The sequence below is a fragment of the Centroberyx gerrardi genome, chromosome 1, assembly GCF_048128805.1.
Source record: "Centroberyx gerrardi isolate f3 chromosome 1, fCenGer3.hap1.cur.20231027, whole genome shotgun sequence".
Lineage (NCBI taxonomy): Eukaryota > Metazoa > Chordata > Actinopteri > Beryciformes > Berycidae > Centroberyx > Centroberyx gerrardi.
The window spans coordinates 2,661,548-2,686,058 of NC_135997.1; the positions used below are offsets into that span (position 1 = coordinate 2,661,548).

Here is a 24,511-nt window from a genome sequence, read left to right on the forward strand (position 1 = left end):
GAGAGGACTTACGGAGGGTGGAGGCCAGAACAATGGCTATCTGGCTTTTACTGCCAGCTTATTGACCAAGAAGGACTTTGCATGAGGCACAAGTAGTTGAGACACAATGTTTCATGCAGTAAGTACAGTTAACGTCTCACTTTGTGACAAAAAACAAAGAAATTGTCCTAATTCACTGCAGGAGAGCGCTGCCACACAGCAACTTCCCCACAGAGCCACATGACGGGCCACAGAATGCCACTCATCTTTGCCATGCTGTCAGCCTGCTAAAAATACAAGGAAAACCAAACACCAACAGCACCGTGACACACATTACATAAGGATTATACTGTATATATAGGACAATCCTGGGCTCCCACTTCCCACCGTCGTCACACTAGCTCTGTCTGTAGCCTGCTCTATATCTGAGGTACAGAGGAAACCAGCACTGCCGACTTCACCATGGAAACACCGGCGACTGTATGAAAAACGCATTCTACGCAGAGAAGTTTGTACTTTTGTTAAGACACCGGTGAGGCTTTTAGGGAAAGTGATAGGATTTATCTCTTTGACAAAAAAAATGGATATTAAGAGTCATTTTAAGACTCTTAAGATAAGCAGAAAAAACAAAGACGTCTCTCAAACAACTTCCAAAACGACATGCAAATATCAGTTGCTATATAATGGGGGGTTCAGGCTGTGCAGCTGCAGCAAAACAATAACCTTGCAGTTTTGCAAGTTTATATTTTCCACACAACCAGCCTTGACTTTAAATGCGTCTTCGCTGAGAAGGCACAACAACAGTTTAGTTACATTTAGTACATGCACAGATCATAACTGGATCCCCTCCCAGGAACTGCATCCAAAACATTCAGAATCGTGACTCGCGCTGAGCCTGACACATAAGAATAAAAATCGGCATCGCAGTGTAAGTGGTCTAATCCAGATATCTTCATCGCTGGCTGCCCTACTTCCCTTTGGCAGACTGACCCGAGAAGAAAAGCTCGCCTTGGTCTTGAGGTAAACGCCCAGAGAGGAGTCACAACCGATTCCTCCAAGCATAAAACGCAGTGAACGTTTAAGAGAGGATGTGCTCAAGCCACATGGCTCTTTAAAAGGTCACTGGAGCCGTTCACAGCGGTCCTGAGGCAATACAGTAAATATTTATGTGTTTCTGAATCATTTATGACATGGGTTTCATGCAGCACAAATGCCTTAAGAAGGGGTTTTCCACAGGTCTTTCCACAGACCATTTGTCTTCATGAAGTTGAAATCAGCGTACAACTACAGAGTATCTTAAAGGGCTAAATGATGTGGATAATACGCTGAAAAGGTGCTTCACATCATGACACGGCTGAATGCACGGATTATCCAGGCTATAATACTCAGTAGTAACCACGCAGGCTACAGAGGAGTGTGTGAATGATCATTAAGCAAGAGAAAGAGACTCTGGTGGAAGCACCGTGGGCCCAGAGACTCTAAAACTCAGCCACATGAAAGGCCTGGTGCCAGAGCCAGAGACAAAGCTTCCCACCCCAAACTCCCTGACCCATAAGCCGCAGCAGGAGTTCAGGGAGGAGTTCGATAGGATGTCCAGACCCAACAAGCCTTCAGTCTCTTCCACAGGGGGTTTCGCTCAAGACGACGTGACGGGGGGAACGATTTCCAGCTGTCTAAAGTTCAGGAGAACCGGGGGCCAATGAAAGCCGATGAGGGGACTCGCTCTCGTCTGAGGCTCCAACGGGCCCCGTCAATGCTCTCGACTGCAGCTGTAAAGACATCCAGCGCAGAAACGGCCACAGCAGGGCAGGCGCGTGGAGGAGGTAAAAAGGAATGTGCTCAAGAACATAAACACAAGCCAGTAGGAAGCCTTACTGGCCAAGCATCTGCTTCTAGTTAGCCCAGAGGGGTGGGCGTTTAGTTCCTGTGTCTCCCGACGCCGACAAGTCATGCAATATCTGGAAGGAAAAGAGGACTCGGTGGGAAATTAGTAGTTTATTTTCCGTGCCAAACTGCAATCCCTACACCTCTGACTCGTGATTCAAGCTAGTCAACTTGAACTGAACGCCGAGAGGATCTCAACTCGAGCTGTTCCACTTTTCTGCTTCTTGATTGACTGTGTAGCATCTTTGACATACCTGAGTGAGATGTAATTAATATGGAGTTATCTCTGGTCTCCTCTTAGTTGTGTCCTATAAACTCTCTGCTCCCAAAACAACATGCAAAAGACTTTCAAACAGCCAAAAAAGAAAGCTGTATATCCACAGAGGAATGAGCATTAAGCTTTGGGGTTCTGCCAGCTCTCTGGGTATTTTGACAAGATCACATAGCCTATTTAGTGTAGCTACTGTACCAGCCACTTTGGCAGATAACCAAGTTCTGCCTGGTACCACTGTCAATTAAATTACTGAACAACAAGCACTAAACACACACTTGACACAAACAAATTGTTGTATGACAGAGTGAATTGTGTGCGAGTGCAAAGCTGAGTGCAGGCATGAGTGACAGTATGGACGCATTAACTTTTCTCAACAGACCTTGTATTTTTATGTGTGTGTGTGTGACTATTGTTGTCTTTTATGTTTGCATTGTGAGCAGCAGCGCTTTTTTTCCCCCCTCTGGGTCCAATAAAGTTTATCATATTTTATAACCAGCCATCATTCAGAGGCTGACCTTTTTCTAACAAGACAACAGTAAACATGTTGTCCTCCACGAATGATGCATTCCCCCTCTGGGCCAATCAGTGAAATATTTTACCTTGTTTTGACCTGTAATAGGCCCTTTTCACATTTCGTTTCTCAATGCTTCTGCAGCTTTACAACTTCCTGTTGCCAGCTCTGTCCTTCACTAAATCGCTCCACAACCTGCGCAAAATTTTTAATTTGTTATATTATGTATCTAGTGCTAGTAACCAATTTTGTTGTTTTTGTTGGATTGGTTTGTCAATAAGTCGCAAAAAGAAACTTGCCACAGGATGTTGTAATGCACCGGTTTAGCTGTTACCATGACGATGTGAAAAGGGCCTATTGTAGCGCCCCCCCCCCCCCTCTTGGATCAATCAGTGTAATTTTGAAAATGCCAGAACACAGCGGTGAGGTCAAAATCCAATCAGCAGTGTCTGAGATGCCGCATGCGACAGACAAACGGACAGACAGATGAATAGAGACCGATCCACAGACAAAAATCATTCAGCTGGTAAAACAGTGAAAGTATTTGGTGGATTTTGGAATCCAAAAAAAACGTTATCTGCCCTAACCAACACCATTTACTGCTCGTCTGGGAAAGGTGGAAGATGTGGAAGTGGTGAAAATCATGAAAAAAACATGATGAAATCGATGATGCTGTGGACAGCAGGCATGAAGCCGGGACTCAGACCCGGACTTCCAGCTACTGGTTCCTTTCAGGTTTCAATCAAATAAAATTAGGATCAATACAGGTTCCTTTTTGTCAGGTTTATTTACTGCAGCTTAAGGAAATTTTAGGTCTTTAATTTTGACAGTCCAACTCTTTCTTTGTTGAAATGCTCAACTTTAGTTTAACATTTTTGTGCTGAATTGCTGAAATATCAAAGGAGAGCCGACGCCTTGAAGCTCAAGGTTTTTTTTCATAATTTAAAGACTGTTGATTATCAACAAAATCTCAAGGGGAGTCAACACTGACTAGATCTGTAGGAATCTAAAGTTTAAAAAAAAAATTTGGGCAACAACTTTCTGAAAACACCGAGAAGCTTTAGAAAATGTATTCTTCTCTCATTATTTCCACTCTCGGGACTCGCAGCAGACACCACTCTCGCCTCCAGAAGAAAAAGGGAGACAGGACTTTTTCTCTCTGCATGTTATTCAAAACGCAAACCTCTGAAGTCACTCCGCTTTGTGAAATTCACTTCCCAACACTTTCCAAACAAGCATCTAGGTTATAAGAAAACCTGCCGCTTTGTTCACTGAAGGGATTGGAGGTTTATCTGCAGCTACAACACTTATCTGTCGTAGCCAGAACAGCTTTTCTCCATTACCTCAAATCAAAATCTTCAAAGTAAAGTCCTTGTCAAAGCAGAAGGAAGACGCTCAAGGTCAGCCAAGAACAATGTGACTGAAGCTCCTGAGGCCTCGACTGCTGTCACGCCAATCCTGAGCATAATGCTGTTTACTGTGCAGAAAGGAAGCTCGATGGGTAGAATATAGAAATAACAATACCCAGAAAAACTAGATGTCTCTCAGTAGAGCTCATCCCTCCGCGAATGCTATGATGAATTATCATGATATGCCAGTTCCACATGTGGGATTTTCACCAAAAGTTAATAATTTCTTCAATGCCCGATTAGTAACTTGCTTCACATTTTCATGACTGACGAGTTCTGCCTGTTCAAATTCTTGCCACGTTTTAGCCGATTTTAGCCGATTATCTTGACACCACATGGCCAATCAGCTGTATATCTGTTTCCATTACTGCTGCCCTTCTACCACTGGACCAAGTTTTGGAAAAATTAGCAGGTCGGTTATGTCTAAACTGGAAATGAGCTCTCCAGTGCCTCCATGTTGTTCGATTGGGCCAATAATGGAGGGTTTGCCTCTTCTTCTGTCTGCTGATTGGCCACAAAGTTTGATGGTGCTACGCAAATCCGTTATACTTTCCACAAAGTTTCGTGCAAATTCATTGATAACTTTTTGAGAAATCCTGCTAACAGACAGACAGAATGGGGCAAAAAGGTGCCTTGGGATTAAAGCATCCACCAAACAGAACATGCTGTTGTTATGTTGGTGATCATATGCAAGTGTCTTGGTTAACTTACTAAGATGTAAATCTTTCTCAACACACACCTCTAATTTAAGGTAATCTTTATATCTTGGCATGAGTGGAAAACTGCGGTGTGTTTGTTAGGGCTAATTAGGCACAAACACCAGCAAGCCATGATGGATTGTGATGCAGCAGCATGAGACACAGCGGAGGCAAACTTCACTTGCCAGCCACTGATCCAGTCAACATCACTGTCTGATTACATCTAGAGAAACGAAGACATGGGGTGTCCTGGTGGCTCAGTGGTCTAAGACGTGTACCAAGTAAACGCAACGTTCTGGGTTCGAATCCGGCCCAGGATCTTTGTCGCATGTCTCCACTCTCTCTCCCATTTTTCCTGTCTCTCTATACTGAAAAAATAACCAACTGTTAGAGGTTGAGCAGTGAAATCCAAAAAAATGACATCCCTGTTTGTTAGCCTACCTTGTACAGTAATGTTGCTTCGCTTCTACAGTATATTTCACACTTGAGCAAAAAGGCAGCCAGTCTCAGGAAAATCGGTTAGACCAACCTAATGTGCATTTTGAAATACATTCAACAAACTGGTCTCACCCTTCGGGACAAAGCCCTGCTAGAGAAAATTGACCTGAACAGCCTGTTAATGAAAAGAAAAACTACTAGATGTTGCCATTCCCCGTTTGTGTATGAAGACAGGGAAGAGCTGCGGGAATTAACACCCCGTCTCCAGGAAACTTAATCTCCCAACCTGATCTTTTAATTCCCTTGTTGGCAGAAAACCATTCTTAAGACTGCTTTTCGCCTTCAAGTCAGACAAGGTGATCTGTAGAGAGATATGCATTTGTTTTTCAGTTTGACCTCTTTTCACTCTGAGCATTTTGCTTTGGAGTCTGGCTGCTTTGATTCAGTGACAGTCTTTACTTTCTACTGATGAAGCAACCGCTTCTGTCTGAACGATTAGAGAAAATTATGACAGTGGGGAATAATGCTTTATTCTTGTGTAACTATTAGGCCACACTGCAGTAGCAGAATAACATGAGAATCGTACAATTTGGTTAATCTAGTCTGTAGCCTTCATCGGTGGAGTCGTGGCGATGGCAGGCGACCAAGTGTAAAATCGGGCTATAATGTAATTTATGCCTGGAAAAATCCATGTAAACCCTGAAATGTATGTGAATCCAGACTAATGTTGTGCTTCATATCAAAACCAGCAATTCAAGTTTCCTCAAGTCCTTGCTACAGTAGGCCTGAAGTCCTTAAGACCCGATTAAGACTCTGGTGGAGGATTAAGAAATTGCTGAAGGGAAAAGTCAACTGAGGTATCAGGTGCACACACAATATATCAAAAAAAGGATCATACCACACCAGTCTCGATGTTTCGGCAAATGCCTTTATCAAGATAACTGGTGGTATGATGCTTTTTTTTTTATATATCAATATGAGAAAGTGAAGATACAGCCGGCTCCCTGTATGTGAATGTCATACTGCATCAACTGACTCCAGAGCCTCGTCCTGCAGGTGAGCTCTGCTACTTATAACAATATCAGATATAGTTTTTTTGTTTGCTGCAGGGTATTCTTGTACATCTGTTAAGGGAAAACAACACATCTGCTGTTTGTTTTCTCTCAGCAGTTCAATATGTCGTCTGCGTGATGTGCTGCTCACAAGCTTTTTTGTACATGTAGTATCAGAGTCGATCCAGCTCCCACAGGAGTTCTGGAAAACAACATCTCTATATTCATTCACTATAGACCCTCCCTTAAATATACTCAGCTAGGTACTTTGTGTTACTCAAAAAACTGCAATATGTTCATCAAAATTGGTTTTATTCTGAAATTTTGACTGAAATGTGTTTTGTTTTTTTTATTCTGGCTTGCTTGACATTGGTAGAAAATGCTGAAATGTCACTGTTTGTGAACACTCTGCTAATTTTCTAATGTAATATTAGTATTATTATGTGTTACACAATTTTCAGTGCATATTTTGATCAAATGAAGCGCTTGTTCCTGTAATTGTTTTATAATAAGCCAATACTAGGCAGCCTATTATACTACATACACCTATGGTTCTCATATTGTCCTAAAGTACTGACCTTGGTTCTGAAAAATTGGTATCGGTGCACCTAAAACAGCAAATGGCCACTTAACACCCATTCCTATCTGTGTGAGTCTATTCATTCAGTTGTGTGAAGGGTAAGTCAATTCTTAAACTACTCCACTGTCCTTTGATTGGACAAAATTGTGTTTATCCGATTCACACATATTGTAGTCTACTCAACGATCCACCCCACGTAGAAAAAAGTACAAACAACTGAACTGAGTGAATTGTGGTTTCGCGTCCTGACAGAGGACTTTGCTACGAGCGATGAATCGTGCTTTAGTGGATGAGATCAGTGCCCGGCGCCCAAATTCATCTTGTCTAATACCAGATGCCACCCACCGACTGAGAGACATCCTGCCTTTCTCCCCTCAGACAATACTGTGAGCTTACAGATAATTAGTGTTTGTGGATGGTATTCCCTGGGAACATGTAATCCTGTTCTCCATTGTTCTGCATGCAAATCTATAGCAGTTTTTCTCTTCCAGTACAATGTCTTGTTTTGGACCCATTCTGCATTAAAGTCCTGCTGACACAGTATCTTTCCTTTATGGGATGATATGGATATCAGTGGCAGATACAGTCTGGTGTATCTGGTATATCTCGTCCCTGAAACCTTAAGTGTGTTGTATCTTCTGCAGTGAAACCATAACACAAAAATCCAACCATCAGCTGAATTCAAATATGTTATTCCTACAGGGTTGAACATTTCAGTATATTTATAGGCTATGTCTACGAATCTCAACTAAAGGCAGAAACAGAACCTCTAATCGTGATATTCTTAAGGGAAAAATCAACCCTAAAAACAGTGATGTATCTTGCATTTTTGGACCCATTAGTAGTTTGGTGTATTTTCTTCTTGGATAATTGGCCAATCGTAGACGAGGTGACGTCACGTCTAGGGCTGAATTGTGACTATTTGACAGAATATTGCGATTTAAACTGTGAGTCATATCTTCACAAGTTTTTCTGGTCATACATTTTTCAGAACTTCAAAATTGTTTAAAGAAAAGTGATTTCGTTAAAAAGTCATTGTAGAGGATTTACTGCGTTTGAGTATGATGAAAGGTTTTCACCAATGTTGCACTTGATTCATGGACCACAGATTACCTGCAGCTCTAAAACACCTAGAAAACCCTCTCTCTCTGATTTGGAAATTGCAGAAGTTCACATTGCAATTTAGATTTTTTTGTTCAATTAATTGTTCAGCTCTAGTCACCTCCAGATATCTCCAGCAGCTACAATGGAGTTTGATATCAGAAAATGTTTCATCGATCTAAAACATCAGCAGTAAACATCAGGTTTTGGTGTCAGTCCCTCAGAATCAAAGAGCGAGGGCTTCTTTCTAGAGCCGCCATTTTGCACCAAGAGACGTTCAACAATCATACAGGGAGAAATCCATCGTAGAAGAGGAGAGAGACCAATTTCTCCACCCACAAGAGCAGGAGATAGACCAGAATGCAATGCAGCTGTTGTGTTTTGAGTAAGGGGGAACACTCTCACTTTTTCTCGGCTGGCAAAACGCTCACTCTCTTGCTCTTCTATGCACTCGCTATCACTCTCTCCAACACACAGCTGAATGCAACAAGTTCACACGCGTTCTCTGGGGGTTGCCGAAAAGCATTCTGGGAAACGTAGGAAATCACTAACTGCAGTAGAAGTAGACGAGGCAGGTTGAGGGAAAGTGGGTTCACCAAGAAAGTAAGTTACAACACTTCATCACAAAATAACTCCGGGAATATTGAACATCACAGACTGATGAGATCTAACAGTGGAAGAGGGTCTGAGAGCAGAGTTTTCCTTTAAGCATCATGTGAATGTCAGACCAGCTTCACTGTGACGGTACCCAGCGTGAATCTCCAGGGATTTCCATAGGTTCTGGTATAAAACTGCAGTACTACCTGGAAACACAACAGTGAAACCTTCTACAAAGACCCCGTATCAGATTTCCACTCGTTGCGAAAGCAGCAGTCTTGGCACTCTGGATCCTAGCTTTGGTGAAGCGGTTTGTGGTCACAGAATTGTTTAAGACCGTAGGAATAACATGTGAGTTCTGCCTCAGGGTTTAAAGGACATCAGTCCCACACGAGGGACACTTGGTCTCAGTTATAAATGCTTAAAATAGCTCGATGGCAGGCATTAACCCTAGGGCTAGTGTGAGGATAAGAGGAGTCGGGGTTACTGGGTGTTCCTGGAGTCTTCAATCAGCTGAGCAGACGCCGTCTAGCTGTCTGTCTATCCTTTGATCTTTTACTCTCGGCAGTAAATCCTCCTCCTGTATCTCCACAGGACTACAGCGCCTGGCCAAGTCGACTGCACATGCGCTCAGTCCATGTCCTCGACTCACGTGTGTGACATGACAGCGTTTTCATTTGGAGTGCAACCAAAATCCGGCTCCCGGGCAGCAAGTTTGTGACTGACAAGACAAGACTCCTATATCCGTCTATATAGTCGTCTATCCAAAGTTCTGACCAAGCAGCCAAAAGCCCGGGTGAATTTTGAAGCCAATCCTGAAGTGCTGCAGCAGCAGTTCCTCCAACGTCCGCTAGAGGCTCCAAGAAGACTCCAAACCGCCCAACTCCATGAAGTCAGTGGGACCACAACCCAACTTCTGCTAAAAATATAAGGTCAATAAATTTTATCCACAAGAGGTTATGGCCTCAGTAGGTAATTTCACTTCTTCTATCATTATATCCTGTCAGTAACAGGATATAATGGATATAAAACGTGATTGTTTTCCTAGTGATCGACAGGTCGGCTATTATGGGCCAATAGCACGCGGCGCTGCTGCTCTGCAGACGACCCAAACTCCGCCCCATCCACCTTGGCTCCGCCCTTTGCCTCTCTTTGGCTGCTCCAGCTCCAAAAACATGTCAGCATGGCGGCGACTGAAAACACAATCCGCAGGCTTCAAAATGTCCTTCAGAAGATGATGGGTGACGCCACACTCACCATCTGTTTTTACAGTCTATGGTTCATATTTAGGAACACTGATGAATTGTATGCAACACACAAGGTTAAAATCTGTTCCAAAGGACACAGAAATATTACAACATTCAAGACCAGTCTGGTTTACAGCAGTCCCAGACACTTTACTGTCATGGTGTCAACTGTAAACGGTGATGTCATCATGCAGCCCACAGTATGGAGCTCCACTGTCCCGGCTCTGTTGGGCCCCAACTTGCATCAGTTGTAGTAAATAAAACTGTGGCTGCGTGAACCTGAAAGTATGATTGGCGGATCTTCTTAATGATATGCACACAAAAGTGCGTCGATTGGCCAGTGTTGCTGATGGCATGACTTACGTTGTCTGTGCTGCCATCTTTAGAGTTACTGATTTTCCCATTCAAAACTGACAGAGTGCCCCATCTCCTCTATATAACACTGTCTCTGGTGCAACTAGTTTTCCTCTTTTGCATTCCACTGTAGCAGCCGTAAGTCCTCCGAACAAGAACAGACAGGGCAAAGATGGAAAAAACAAACATCCTGTCCATCATGAGCACAACAGAGTCTGACCATCAGAAATTCCATGTGATGAGAAGACTAATGCTTGAAAAAAGAAAACAGAGCAAGGCTTAGGATTTAGACAGACTCGCACTGGGGCTACAGTATGGGTTACCTTTCTGGTATGTGCAGCTGAGGTTTTAAAATGACAGGCTTGTGAGTATTTCTGTCGCATATGATTTGACCAGACTTGCCTGTCCTGTGTGACACCACAGAAACTTTACAAGTGTGAGGGGGAATTTTGTGAAGCAATCCTCCAGAATGTCAAGACTCCATCGCTGCTGCTCTCCCAAATTCACCCACGTTGGCTTTACTGCCTTTCCCATACACAGATTTATTGGTGGCGATCCACCGTAATATCAGACAGACCCACCATGAATAGGTTTCTCAAACTAACACTATATTTAACAAGGCTGTTAAATACACACACACACACAGTCCTTTCCCACTGACAAACCCTGTGTCTTTTGCCTGACACCACCACAGCCAGCCTAATAACCTATAGAAAACACTGACAGCTGTTATGCTTGGAATGATAATGCTTTACAAAATGGGATATGAAATGCTTATCCTTACTGGCAGGAGGAGAGGGCATTGCCTAAAAGCATCATTTGGCAGGCTAGGTGAGAAGAAGTGTATTTCTCTGTGCCAGCAGTACAGACATTACGACCTAAAATATCCTTTGGCAGAGGGGAAAAAACACGGAGGGAGCAGTGTTTGGGGTTATTTTTAGCCCCAACCGCCCGCACATTGGTGGGTAAAAAGACACATATATCACTGCTGAGAAGGTCGGTGTGTGCGAGACAGACTGGAAATGTTCCCCTTGCAGCATGCCATGTACAGTTCAATCAGAAAGGATTAGGAATGATTGCAAACAACCTGTAGCACATGCGTGGCTAAGGCAGGCGGAGTAAAAGCAGCAAGGAAAGCGTGGCAACCGCCGGGTCAAACCCCATCAGGTCAAAACTGACATTTGCAGCAATTATGGGGGGAAAATTACACACCGGTGATAAACACGCAGACTAGCATACAAAGTGCGCGGACAGTTGAAGCTAACCGGCGTAGGGATTTCTAGCTTGTTCTAGCAACTAACGAGTAATCAGCAGCTGTTCGGTAAATCCTCCGCCAGTCAGTCAGTCACTATAACGGTTCATCATTTCGTACTTACGCCGCTTGTGAACGTGAAATTAGTCCTCACACAACTTCGGCCGGTGTCGCCTACCGGTGCTGGAGCATTACAGCGCCGGTAGGCGCGGAAAGGTGAGATGACTTATGGTATTTTGGGTTTTTTTTTAGTCTAACGTTAGCTGTCCAACGCTTCAGTGTAGTGCCGAGCCGGCTGTCCGCTCCGCCGCCATTTTGGTTGTGATGGGAATCCGTCGCGCGCGCGCGCTCGCACTCACACACACACACACACACACACACACACACACACACACACAAATACTGACACACACGCACACGCTGACACACGGCTGTATGAGTGGCAGTTACATCACAGCCAGCCTCTCCTAGCGGGTTGGATCTCACATATCTGATGCTGTCAATACTGTATATTCCTTTAATACTATCTTTTATGCGGAAGAGGATTAGGGCCACACAGAATTCTGATATTGGAATTCTGACTTTAATCTCAGAATTTTGACTTTATTCTCAAAACTCAAATAAATGTTGATCCTCTTCTGCAATTTTCCTAAATTGAGTCTCAAAGATTTTATTTGTTGTAATGAAAATTGTGCTGAAACTGGTCAGTGTATCTACAGTTCATCACAACACCAAAGATGGATATTATTACGCTTGATTGGTAGGCTAAACTTTTATCAATTTGTTTGTTATCAATACTTTGAATAACCCCCCACTTTCTATGTGTGAGTAGGCTATTCTCTATTTCTGTGAGAGTGTGTTGGCATTTGTATCTCTCCCTGATGGAGACGTCAGCTGAAACATGTTTTAACTGTTCAAAATGTTCTAGCCAGTGAATAAAGTCTTTTTAATGTTTTGTCACAAGAAGAGTTGCCTTGGTACTGTTTTTTTTCCCAACCAAAGAGCGTCTTCATTTCTATGAGTAGCCTACCAAATGGAGTGTTTTTTTATTGATACTGAACGATTTTGAAACCCACCATTGGATGCACAGTGCAAAGGAAAAAAACTAAAGAGGCGAATGTCATCTTTAAGTGTCTGGATTACGTCGCCTCCCTCCTCAGATCCATGGGAAGCAGCTGAGGTGGAGGTGGAGCTGCTGAAGGCCCTGGGTCCACTTAGACTCACCTCAGTCGTCACCTTCATGCTCCACAGAGTCCTGAGCCTCATCAGTCCAGCCACAAATGACAAACCTATTTGTGTCTGAGTCATTCACAATCCCCTCACATACATCGAGACCTGAGGAAGAAATGTGAGGAGAATGAGGACAAACACAGCAATGATGAGAACCAACCAGCGATGAAGCGTTGAAGACGAGACTCTCAGCAAAAAGCCTGAGAGAGGATGTGAGTGAAGCTGCAGAGAGCGAGAGGAGAGAGAGAGAGAGCAGACTCTGGTTCTTCTCTAGCCTGGATGCAGTCATGGGGGAAATGACGGCGAGATTCAGGAAAAACAGCGGCAAAGTGTGGGAGGCCCTGCCTGCTTTCACCTTTCACCTGGGGAGAGATTGTGCTGTAGATGTTGTCAGGGTGAGGCCTTCATTGGCCTTCACTGGCTTTCACTGACTGAACAGCGGCTTCTACTAACTGAACTCACCAACTCTGTAAAGACCAAATGCAACATGGATGCACCCTCTTAGCCCTCTTTCCACTGAAGGGCAAAAGCCCAAGAACTTTGGTCCACGGACTCTAGCCTGGAACTTAAGCACTGGAGCTAAACTTGTTAACGTGTTTCCACTCGTTAACAAGTTCCCGGATAACCATGACAACTACACAACTGTTTGTCACATGGCAGACAACGCTGCTGTCAAATTGACTGTGTAAACGTTAACGTTACTTTTAATAACTCTGTGGGAAGTTTTGAGAGGTAGTAGAAGGTTGCAGGACGAGGCCAACACCATTCAGGTCAGAAGATAAAGTGTCACTGCTGAACAAAGATTTAATAGCTCCCTGCGGCCCACGTGACCCATAAAGTGGTGAACAGACCGACCGACCGACCGACCGACAATACCATCCATAGAGCACCTGCTGTCGCGAGGCTAAAAATGGTGATGACGTATAAACACCAGGGCAAAGAAGTTTGGCCCGGAGGATTTAGAAGGGCCGAGTAGAGGGGCTTGAGTTCCTGGACAAGCCTGGTTTTGGCCCAGGTCAACCCAGTGGAAACGGCTCAGGAACTCTGGATCTAAGTTCAAGCACCAGTTTTGGCCCTCAGTGGAAAGGGGGCTACTTAGTTACTTTATTAGTGTAAATATGGTGCTGAGTCAGAATAGGCCAATGCAAGGGAAGTCTTTGTAAATGTACATTAAGATCCAGTCAAAACTGTCGTTCCGAGCAAAAAAAGTGTCTGAGGCGCTCTGTCTCAATGAAAAAATTAAAAACTGTCACTTTTATAATGCATCTATTAGTAGTCTTTGAGTAAGATGCTGTCTGGCACAAGGCTCAGTGGGAGAGGCAGACCAAGTATTATTCTATTTGACACCTTAGGTCATCAGTGAATATTGAAGAGAACATTAAAATACGTTGGAGAAATTTCAAAAAGAATGATTTACATTTTCATCCCCAGTCTCTCCTCGAGAACCTGGAGTCAAATTTTGGATTACACCCAAAGTCTCCCACTCAAACAGTGAGCAACTGTGACTGTTGATGCTGTGCCATGATGGGAAACAGACTCATGTGATCACAACTCTTGCACACGTCTTTGAAACATTTGTTGTTAGCTCCTGTCTTTAAGCATATGTTTAAGATATGAGCTTTCCAGGTGTTGGAGTTTATAGTTTATCTAACAAGTTGCTGTTCTTTATTGGGAGCCGATGAGGAAACGCGGCTAACGCGATTTTCCATCGACCACAAAGTATTCTGTCTTCTGCAACTAAACAAAGCAACGAGTGGTGTTGAGATTCTCCCCTCGGCTCACTATGCAGCAAAAGCTTTTATTCAATTTGCACGTTTCTGTTATTTTTATTTTAAGATTTTGTAACGATGGAGAACTACAACACAGAACGAAGCAGCAGCTAGCTAGCTAGCTACCAGAGCTTGTTCCCTTTGCAGCAGATGGAACATTCCAACTAGCTAAAAGCCTGCTGGGTAGTGTAGTTCAGTAACTAATTTTGTGGTTCATGTAAATAATAATGAATGGATTTTTGTGAAATTAAGCCAAACCAGATATGTTGATGCTTACTACAACATAGTTCAAAATCAAAGCCATATGCCTTTTAGATTGCTGATATGAAGTAACCTCCCATACACTGACAGAGGGGAAAGTCAACTCTAGGGTTGACGGAAATTACGTCAACTTCGGCTCCCTAGGGCCTGATATAGCTCGCTTCAACAGGATGAAAACATGAGTGGCAAATAAGCATATGTTAATGTTTGACGTAGCATTTTTCCTCCAAAGAAAAACTTGACAAAAGGCTCTATCTTGTGTGTGGCAGCCTGAGAAAACCTGTTTACCAGATGAAGTTATGACTCATTTTACTGTCTGAGAAAGAAAGTCCACACACTGTAGCTCCCTTTTGCTTCTTTATTGTAAAGCACCACAAAGTGACGTTTGGAGCACACTGCTCTTCTTCAGACTTTAAAAAGGTAGCCTATATAGCCGGCATCTTATATAGACCAAACAAAATTGTTTGGTTAGGGTTAGGGTTAGCCCTGTGTTAACCCTAACCCTAACAAAATTGTTTGGTCTATTTGTATTAACACCTATCCTATACTTGCAAATCTTTGCCATCTTAGGTTTAGGTTTGGTTTATTTGTACAAATGATAAAACACTGGGAAACGAAAGAAGAGAAGAAATACAAACTGCAGGTGAGATAAAGAAACCCCATGAGGCTTAGACAAATCATCTCACTGCAGGAGAAAAAGAAAAAAAACAGGACAAACAGATATCAAACTCAATAATAATAATAAGAAGAATGGTACAAAACAACAAATGCATGCATGAAAAGTAAGGGAAATAAACAAACGAAAATAATCTTGATGTAGATAATGATAATATCAAGTGAAAGTGTGGCACTGAGTGGGAGTGTGTGTGTGTGTGTGTGTGTGTGTTCAAAGAGAGAAAGAGAGTTATTGAAGGAAGATATCTTCACGCACATTAATTCCTCAGGTTTTAAGTCTAGATTTGAAACTGTGGAGTGAGTGTGAAGAACTCTTCCACAGTCAAGATCCTTTATATTGAATGGAGAACTGATCTGTTTATCTCACGATACGATTCGACACCCAGTATGGGGTTCATGATTCAATACAACCACGATACAATGTGATAAATAAAAGTTAAATGACAACAAAGTCTGACTGTGCAGAATTATGTTTATTTCTGAGACACAAATCTTTCTAGCGATGGCATTGGCTTGCTAGAATGTAAACAACAATTTAAAAATGTCTTTACAAAGTGACAATAATATAATTTGGATGGAGAGCTTTTGAAATTGTGATGGTCAAGCGTCTCATTTGTGATTACTACAGCAGCAATAACATGGAGCTAATATCATCATTCATTTTTCTGACCCACGATACGTATTGTCACATTTTTGTATTGCGATATATTGAATTTCGATACATCGTCCCAGCCCTGCACTCAGCGGTCCATGCTGCATCTGAAAAGTGAACGTAAACACAGGAAGAACGAGGAAATCTTGAAATAAAATGTTGGAATACTTTCACTTCTTTTTAAAACTGCAGGCAGCTGATGGAAGCTGGTCCGCTCCAGCTTCCAGGTCCCAGTCTACACTTAATCACTTTGTTGATGACTTTGTTGATTCTAAGTGACACTTCCGTATGGTTTGCAGAACATTTTGTGTAATGGATCAACCCCGTTTCAACTCTTTGTTTCATGTTGAAGGGCAGAGTATATGATGAAACTGGATGAAACAGATTGGCTATGAGTCGGTGTGAGGCGGAGAACAGGCAACCGGCTCACAAGACCAAAACTCATTTCTGGAGTTTAGTTGGAGGCGGTTTGCCAAGAAGAGACCAGGACATCTGATGGTCCTTCGAGACTCTTGCTGGCTGGACTACTTCTCTGAAGTTTGTTTTACCTTGTGTCTGTCACTATTGTTGTATATTATGTACTTTTTTTTTTAAATCTTTGTACCTATTTCTTCTATTACCTTCTTGTACTTGATTTATGTTTGACTTCTTTGGCATTGTCTGCCAATTGCTGGTGTGGTACCTGAATTTCCCCAAGGGGATCAATGAAGTCCTATCTTCTCTTATCTTCTCTTATCTTATCTTATCTTATCTTATCTTAGACAAATAAAACCAGATCTAATGACTTCACAGCAGCTGGCTGTACTCTTAGGCAGATAAAGTTGCATAGCTATGATCCTAATATTTCTACACTGGCATAAAAACTTCCAGTATCCCTACAAAAATGTCAAATGTCAAAATGTATTCAAACATATGATATATAGTACTTTTATGCCATGATTGTCCTCTTAACCGTCAAGAATACAATAAGCAAATAATAAATAATTGCAATTTTGAACATGAGAGGTTTGGGTGGCTGTGAGTCTTCTAGCTTCTTCCATGCCATACAGTGTTGTCATGTGAAACCAGCCAAGAGTTTTGTTTAGAATGAAACTTCAAACCCACATTTTCCCGAATTTTCTGGTTCCCTGCAGCCACAAGTAAAAGAAACTGCACAAACAAATCTCTTCCAGGCGATCTAACCAATGACAATAGGAGGAAAATAAAACATAAAGGCAGGAGCAGTAACCTATGTAATAGTGCCAGCATTAAGGACATGAAAACATTTGACATTATACAATTATGTAGCAGCCAGATTCAGTTGAATAGTCTGTCATGTCTCTCTGCTGCCATCTACTGGATCCTGCGACCACACACACTAAGACAAGAGCAGCAACTGGTTTAACTGGGAACAAGGCTGAGAAAGCTTAATTCAAGTCAAGATCACAGAGATTTCCCCACTGCAAGATCATGGTTCACTCATGATCTTGACATGTAAAATTCAAACCTGTCCCAGTGAGCTCTGGACGGCATTTCAATGTTGTGCTTCTACTTTAGCTCTCATGTCATCCAGGATAATTTCTGGATATGTATAAGCCATTTTTTTTATTTGCAGCTGCATGTTTAAATATGTAATAATATATTTACTGCTCCTGATCCTGCGCTTTATGAGAGTCTATCTGTCTGTGTTCGCCCTGTGATGGACTGGAAAGAAAATGAATGAATGAATGCATGAATTTTGATATTCAGTAGAAAACCACCAACTCCTTATGCCTTTGAGATGCTCTGTCTGTCTTTACTGCATTAGAGTGCAGCAGCATGTCACTCCTCTTGCATTTGACTGATTCGCAATGCCTTTTTCAAGCTTTTCACACACATTACACACACACATACACACAGTGTTTTTTTTTGTTTTTATTTTTATTTTTTACCATCCCAGAATCATAAAAAAGCTCCATGCAACAGTGCTTGGTAAACACTGTGCAGTCTTTCATCTTTTCAGTTGAGCTTTTGGTGCAAGACCTTCATCAGAACTTATTTTGTGTATTTTTTTTTTACCATCTGAAAAAACACTGAGGCAGGAATTTGACCCTGTTTATTTGAAGTTTTGGCTTGATTGGGGTTTAACTGATGAAAATCTAGATTCTTCCATAGTTACTCAACTAGGCTATCACACAAATTCAGATGGCTGGATTGAAATACATATGGCATTCTCATTATTATCAGAATAAACTGATCCTTAAATGTTGGCCAGGAGGGCAACTTTGATGCCTAATAAATCTGAGATAGCTATTAGAAACCATGGAGTGTCCTTTATTTTACTTATATATGTATATATTTATATAGCACCTTTCTTAACAAGGTTGCAAGGTGCTTTACAATAAAATGAAGAGACATTTTTTAAATAAAAACAGTAAAACATTGAATACAGATAATAGATAAATGAATAAAACAAAGGTAAGAGCAAGCAGTACAGGTGTGATCAAAGGAAGGAAGTAAAACACATGAGGAACATAAACATGCACACACACACACACACACTTGACACACTTTTCTCTTCATCAAGCAGCTTGTATCACCACTTTATGACCCTGATATCAGGCTCAAAGGTCTGGAGTCGGTAGATGTGGCACTTAAAGACATAAAGACCTGAACCACAGCCTGCAGAGTGAAGACAGAGTCCCGCTGAAGTCAACCTGAGTCCCTCCTGTCTGAGCAGCATGGTGAACTGCAGTGTGGAGACACCCTACGCCGAGGATTTCATGAGAGGTACGACTCTTGATCTGACTGTGGGGTCGGGCCATAGAGATAAAACAGTTTAAAAGAGTATGAAGTATGAGGATAAAACTGTTTTATCTCTATGGGTCAGGCTTCCTTTCTTCTTCTGCTTCTGAAAAAAATGTGGGATTGCTGGGACTGAACGGCTCCTAATACAAAAAAAAAAAAAGTACGGGCTATAAAAAAAAGGTTGTGTGGGGTGTGTGTTTGTGTGTGTGTTTGTGTGCGAGTCATTGTGCACGCTTGTGTGTGTTGAGTGTTTGTTAGCATGCATGTACAGTATGTGTGCTGCTGTTTGAACACCAGATAAGAATCCAAGTGACACACAGTATTCATCACAGTGGCACCATGCAGACCAAGGAATAGCTGCAGTCCAAAAATCAAGTCATGCTTATTCTTTATTCTTTCTTTTAAATTAAGTCGAGAGAGATAGGAACGACTGGGGGAGAGATAGAGAGAGAGAGAGAGAGAGAGAGAGAGGGAGAGGGAGAGGGATGACATGCAACAAAGGTCCTGGGCCGGATTCGAACCCAGGATGTTGTGTGGGTTACAGGAGAAATCGCAGCAGTTGTACATTATATCTTGACATGGTTTTTTTTAAGATTAGTTTTTTTTAGGGCATTTTTGCCTTTATTTGACAGTTAAAAGTAGAGACAGACAGGAAAGATTGGGAGAGAGACAGAGAGAGAAAGGGGGATGACGTGACAAAGGTCCTGGGTTGGATTCGAACCCAGCACGTCTCGTTTGACCTAGACCACCGAGCCACCAAGACGCCCCATCTCAACACATATTTATATGTATGTGTCACACAGGGTTGAGGCCCGTGACGCTGGGCTTCTTCGTCTTCCTCTCGCTTGTGACGCTGTCGACATGCGGCCTGTTTGTGGAGCTGTGGGTGTTTCTGAGCAGGAACGTCAGCTCCACCCTGGTGAAGGACCGCTGCCTCATCGTCCTGGGACTGTTTCCTGTAAGTTAAGGTGGCCAGATTTTTTTGGAGACAAATCCGGAGACATTTGCAGTTCAGCCAGAATTTTTACCTGGACAACCGGAGAAGATCACTGGCCCTGTCCGGACAGCATTAGTATTACTAGAGGTGGCAAAACTCCTCGCTTTATTAGAGTGATTCAGTGATTTCAATCCCATTCCCAATTAACTTTGTCATTATTACAAAACAACCTAAACCTCAGTGGGCGGAGCCAAAGAACCACAGTTTTTTGGAGCACAAGCTAAGTAGCAAACTTGAATGGTAAAAGAAGGAACTCTGGGCAAAATATTAAAAATGTCAAATAAATGGCACTGACTTCTTTTTTCATTCATTCATGACCATGGCATTCATGATGTTGAAGGTCAGCAGCTAGCTAACTAGCTTACCTAGATAGCTACAGGCTAGTATCATGGCTAGTTGGTTTGAACTTGGAAGGTCAGCTAGGCTAACTAGCTAACCTAGATAACTTAGTATGGATAGATTACAGGCTTACTAACATTAGCTAACGTACTGTTGGCAAATTCTTGAGACCTTTAGCCAAATCCAGCATGTGAAATTTAAATTGTTGCTTCTTAAATCTGTGATTTCACATCACTTGACTTTCAGTACGAAACTCTTCAAAAAATTGTGCTAAAAGACTGGAAACCACATCAAAGAGTGTGCTGGATTGGCCAACAGTACATTACCTCCTCTCTTACCTCTTGACTTTTTCACTGGGCTTCAGTCAAACATTACTTTACCAGAAAAACTGTGGTTCTTTGACTCTGCCTACTGCAGTTTAACTCAACCGATGAGATTATTTCTGCCTCCAGTGAAAAATGAAGTAGTGATAGTAATGTACTCCACACAACCATTTCACATTTCAACTTGTATAGGAATAATGGGCTACATGCTTGAATGGAACACGGCTTTAAAAGTCAATTCCTCAGATTTAAATGGAGAGCTTTAGGAGTTGTATTAGTGTATCAGTGTGTGTATGTGTGTGTGTGTGTGTGTGTGTGTGTGTGTGGTAAAGATTCTACCATATTTATGACTCTCAGGTCATCAGCATCGCTGCACAGCTGGGCATGACCGTTCCCCGGGCCGCCACCCTGGTAGACCTCATAACCTCAGTGTGAGTGCTTCCTCTGTGTAAATACACTGTCCACCTCTTACCACACTAAGCTCTGGATGGGTATGGGATATTTTATATAATATATTCATAGGATACAACAATACAAACCATTGGAGTCCTCAAAATTGCAAATCTAATTCTTTGAAATTACTTTTATGTTACTTTGCCTACAGAAACCATAGATAAAGCAGAAAAAATCTTTATTTAATTGAACAGACTGTAAATAGAATATTGGTGTGTTCATGACAACTGTGATAAACCATTAGTTCAAGATGTGTCAAATGATATTAGTGACTATAATCTCTCAATATAAGTGCCTTTAACGGTTCAAACATGTTTCTGAATAATCCAACACAGTTGGATTATATACCTAGTTTCTGTAACCTGAATCTAACTTTATAATACCTAACACACTAAAGTTACTTCTTTTTAAAATCATATTGCTGTTATCCTGTTACATGTAATCTAAAGCTAATTTTCTTTACAGCAGATTATATTTATTTGATATTGTTATCAGTACATCAGTGTCACTCCCATTTTCACTCACCATTTTCAGCTTCTTCTCAAGACTCTTTCCTTCCTGGTCCAGCAAACAAACAGTTTTGGTCGCTGCAGCAAGTCACCTCTAAAACCCAGTTATGTTGTCTTGTTGTGTTTTTGTGTTGTTGTTGTTGTTGTGTTTTTGTGTTGTTGTTGTTGTTGTTGTGTTGTTGTGTTGTGTGTCCACAGCTACACTGGCACGTCCCTTTTTGCCTTCTTCCACCTGACGGTAGCCTACCTGGGCGGGGAGGAGCCGATGCTGCAGCAGATGCAGCGTGTGGATTCAGTTCTGAGTGTGAGTCCATGTTGCTGCTGCTGCCTCTGCCTGCCCACCTTTCACATCCACCGGTCAGTTCCTCTCACTTTCCTCACCGGATCACAATCAATGTGTTTACTAACATGAATTAAGCATGAACAGTGACATTAACAAAGATGAGTTCATATTAAATGCACAATAAACAACGGCATTAAGTAATGTCGTTCTACATGTTTGTAAATGCCAATGTATTGTCTAAATTGAAATCCGAACTCTTTATGTACTTAAACATATCCAGACATTAACTAAAGTGAGTCACAACAAATATGTGTTATTCATGTAATTTGGTATACATGTTGTAGTTAACAAAGATGTATAACAACATTAATTAATGCAGTTGTTCATGTGCATTTAACATGAACTAATGTTTGCTAATGTTGTTATTTATGTTTAATTCTTGTTAGTAAATTCATTAGTAGTTAATGAACACTTAATGTAAAGTGTTACCAAGAAGTAATATACAAGTGTAAGTAGTATATTTAGCATATAAAAAATGAAAAATAGAAATGTATGAAATAGGTTTCTTATCTATACAGCTGACTGATTGCACTGATGCAATGCTATGGAAGCCAATAATAGAAGAAAATTCAATAGTAATAATTATAAACAGAAATATATACAGGGTATTGCACTGGGTTCCAGAGTAGAAATAGATATAAATGCGTAACTATACAGCCAGAGCAGAGTTGAGTATTTAAGAACGGACTGTATGACAGTAGGTACAGGACACAGTACAGTGATATTGTCCATTTTGGTTCATTTTGTCGGGGGAAGAAGCTTTCCTTGCAGCACTTAATTTGAATGTTTGCTTTTTTTTTTAAATGATTTGTGTTTTACAGGAGAATCTACACCATTTTCCGTGTTTGTATATCTCAGACCATGTTTCTGCTTCCCATACTGCAATTTATTAATGCCGTTTTGTGGGCAGATGGAAAATATTTCAAAGAAAAGGTACGTCTGAGCCAGTATATTCAGACTAGTTACAGTATTGATCAGGAGGTAACACTATGCCTATTTTCAAATTGCTTCCTCTTGTTCCACTCTGTCTGTTCAGGTTGATGCTCACAGTCCTGTGTTCTACCTGGGGATAGTGATGGGCGTCTCCACTCTGCTGTCGCTCTACGTCTTCAACATCCTGATGAGAACCGGCCTACAGATAGCCGATCACAGATACCGCCTGCTGCCTAAATACAGCATCGTTATGGTTACGGTGCTGATTAACAGCCTGCAGCCTCTGCTCATAGAAGTGCTGACAGCCTACAGCGTCGTCCCCTGTACAGCGGAGTTTCACTGGAACGGCCGGGCCTCAGGTAGCAGCCTGGATCTAACCCAGGGGCCGGGCCGCCGTGGACCACGAGGGCCGAGAGTCTGCAGGTTTTCATTCCAACCAAACACTACAGCAGCTGGTTTCACTGATTAGCACAGCTTCAACCAGAGAGGAGGAACTAACCAGTGAAATCAGCTGCTGTAGTGTTTGGTTAGAATGAAAACCTGCAGACTCTCGGCCCTCCATGGCACAGGGTTGCCTATTCCTGATCTACACCACATTCAGGACTAAAAGGTCACTTAAATTGCAAACCTCCACCAACGCTGAACACTTGCAAAGCTGCAGCCTCCATAACGGTTCATGTTTGTTAATCATGTTTGTTTGTTTTCCGGGTTTGGTTTTCTGACAAAATACCACGCGAATGCAACGCTGTTTAGCAGCTGACTTGAAAGTCCTGGATGTCGGACGTTCCCAGCAGCACATGACAGCATTATAGTTATGGCTAAAACAAGAAAATCACCTAATGGCGTAAATCCCAAATCTCCAAAATGTCAACATTTCAGGAGCTGAGAAAAGCCGACTCAGCTTGACCACCATGCATTTTTGAGTTTATTCAGAGGAGTTTGAAAGAGTTTTATAGGTCCAAGGATGGTAGAATTTAGCGATATGTTTGGAAAGACAAACCAAGCGCCTCTCAAATGTTCTAAACCACATCAAACTTTATTCTTCCTCAGGTCTGTAATGCCTGCAAGTCACTAATATAGCATGTGTGATACTATTGTATAACTGTTGTTTTATCCTCATTCTCCTCATTTGTCTCCTCTGTTTGGTCCCACAGAGTTCAACCACATGCTGAAAGTGTTTGAAGCCTTCATCCTAATGTTGTCAAGCAGAAGACTCTACCGTAAGCCTTACCCGCTCTCAGAAACAGAATCTCTGTCCTTCAGCAACCTGCACTACATCCGATAAGAAATCCTTCAGCAACCTGCACTACATCCGATAAGAAGTCCTCAACAACCTGCACTATATCCAATAAGAAGTCCTTCAACAACCTGCACTACATCCAATAAGAAGTCCTCAACAACCTGCACTACATCCAATAAGAAGTCCTCAACATCCTGCACTACATCCAATAAGAAGTCCTCAACAACCTGCACTACATCCAATAAGAAGTCCTCAACAACCTGCACTACATCCAATAAGAAGTCCTCAACAACCTGCACTACATCCAATAAGAAGTCCTCAACAACCTGCACTACATCCAATAAGAAGTCCTCAACAACCTGCACTACATCCAATAAGAAGTCCTCCAAAAAAACAGTCAACTTGGAACATGATGAGGAATAACCATTGTTGGAGAAAACGCAGGGACTTTGTCACTTTGAGCCATATTGCTGATGTATAAGCTTATATGTGCTCATTAAGATTTGTTGAATGATTGATTTGTAAGCGTTATGATGTTCTGTATGTGTAAGATATGTAATAAACAAATACAATTGTCCCTCTTGTATAGGGAGAGGCGTTTTTCATTCATTGAGTTATTATGTCCTTGGGATGGTGGCACTATTG

General features: G+C 42.0%; 1 protein-coding gene across 1 annotated transcript; it reads left to right on the forward strand.

Annotated features, from left to right (window-relative positions):
• The first annotated feature begins 18,662 nt into the window (after positions 1–18,662).
• On the forward strand, positions 18,663–23,911 carry LOC139926808 (organic solute transporter subunit alpha-like). The gene is made up of 6 exons (XM_071918648.1): positions 18,663–18,711; positions 19,533–19,687; positions 20,746–20,819; positions 21,549–21,654; positions 22,730–22,985; positions 23,781–23,911. The coding sequence occupies exons 1-6, from the start codon at positions 18,663–18,665 to the stop codon at positions 23,909–23,911; spliced, it is 771 nt and encodes a 256-aa protein (XP_071774749.1).
• The last annotated feature ends 600 nt before the right edge of the window (positions 23,912–24,511 follow it).

What these genes read in the sequence shown, in the direction of transcription:
- LOC139926808 (XM_071918648.1), top strand. Translation starts at nt 18,663, where the DNA reads ATGGTGAACTGCAGTGTGGAGACACCCTACGCCGAGGATTTCATGAGA. An exon ending in GTAGACCTCATAACCTCAGT is followed by an intron (nt 20,820 to 21,548) that starts GTGAGTGCTTCC and finishes GTGTGTCCACAG; the next exon opens with CTACACTGGCACGTCCCTTT. An exon ending in GTGTGGATTCAGTTCTGAGT is followed by an intron (nt 21,655 to 22,729) that starts GTGAGTCCATGT and finishes CTGTCTGTTCAG; the next exon opens with GTTGATGCTCACAGTCCTGT.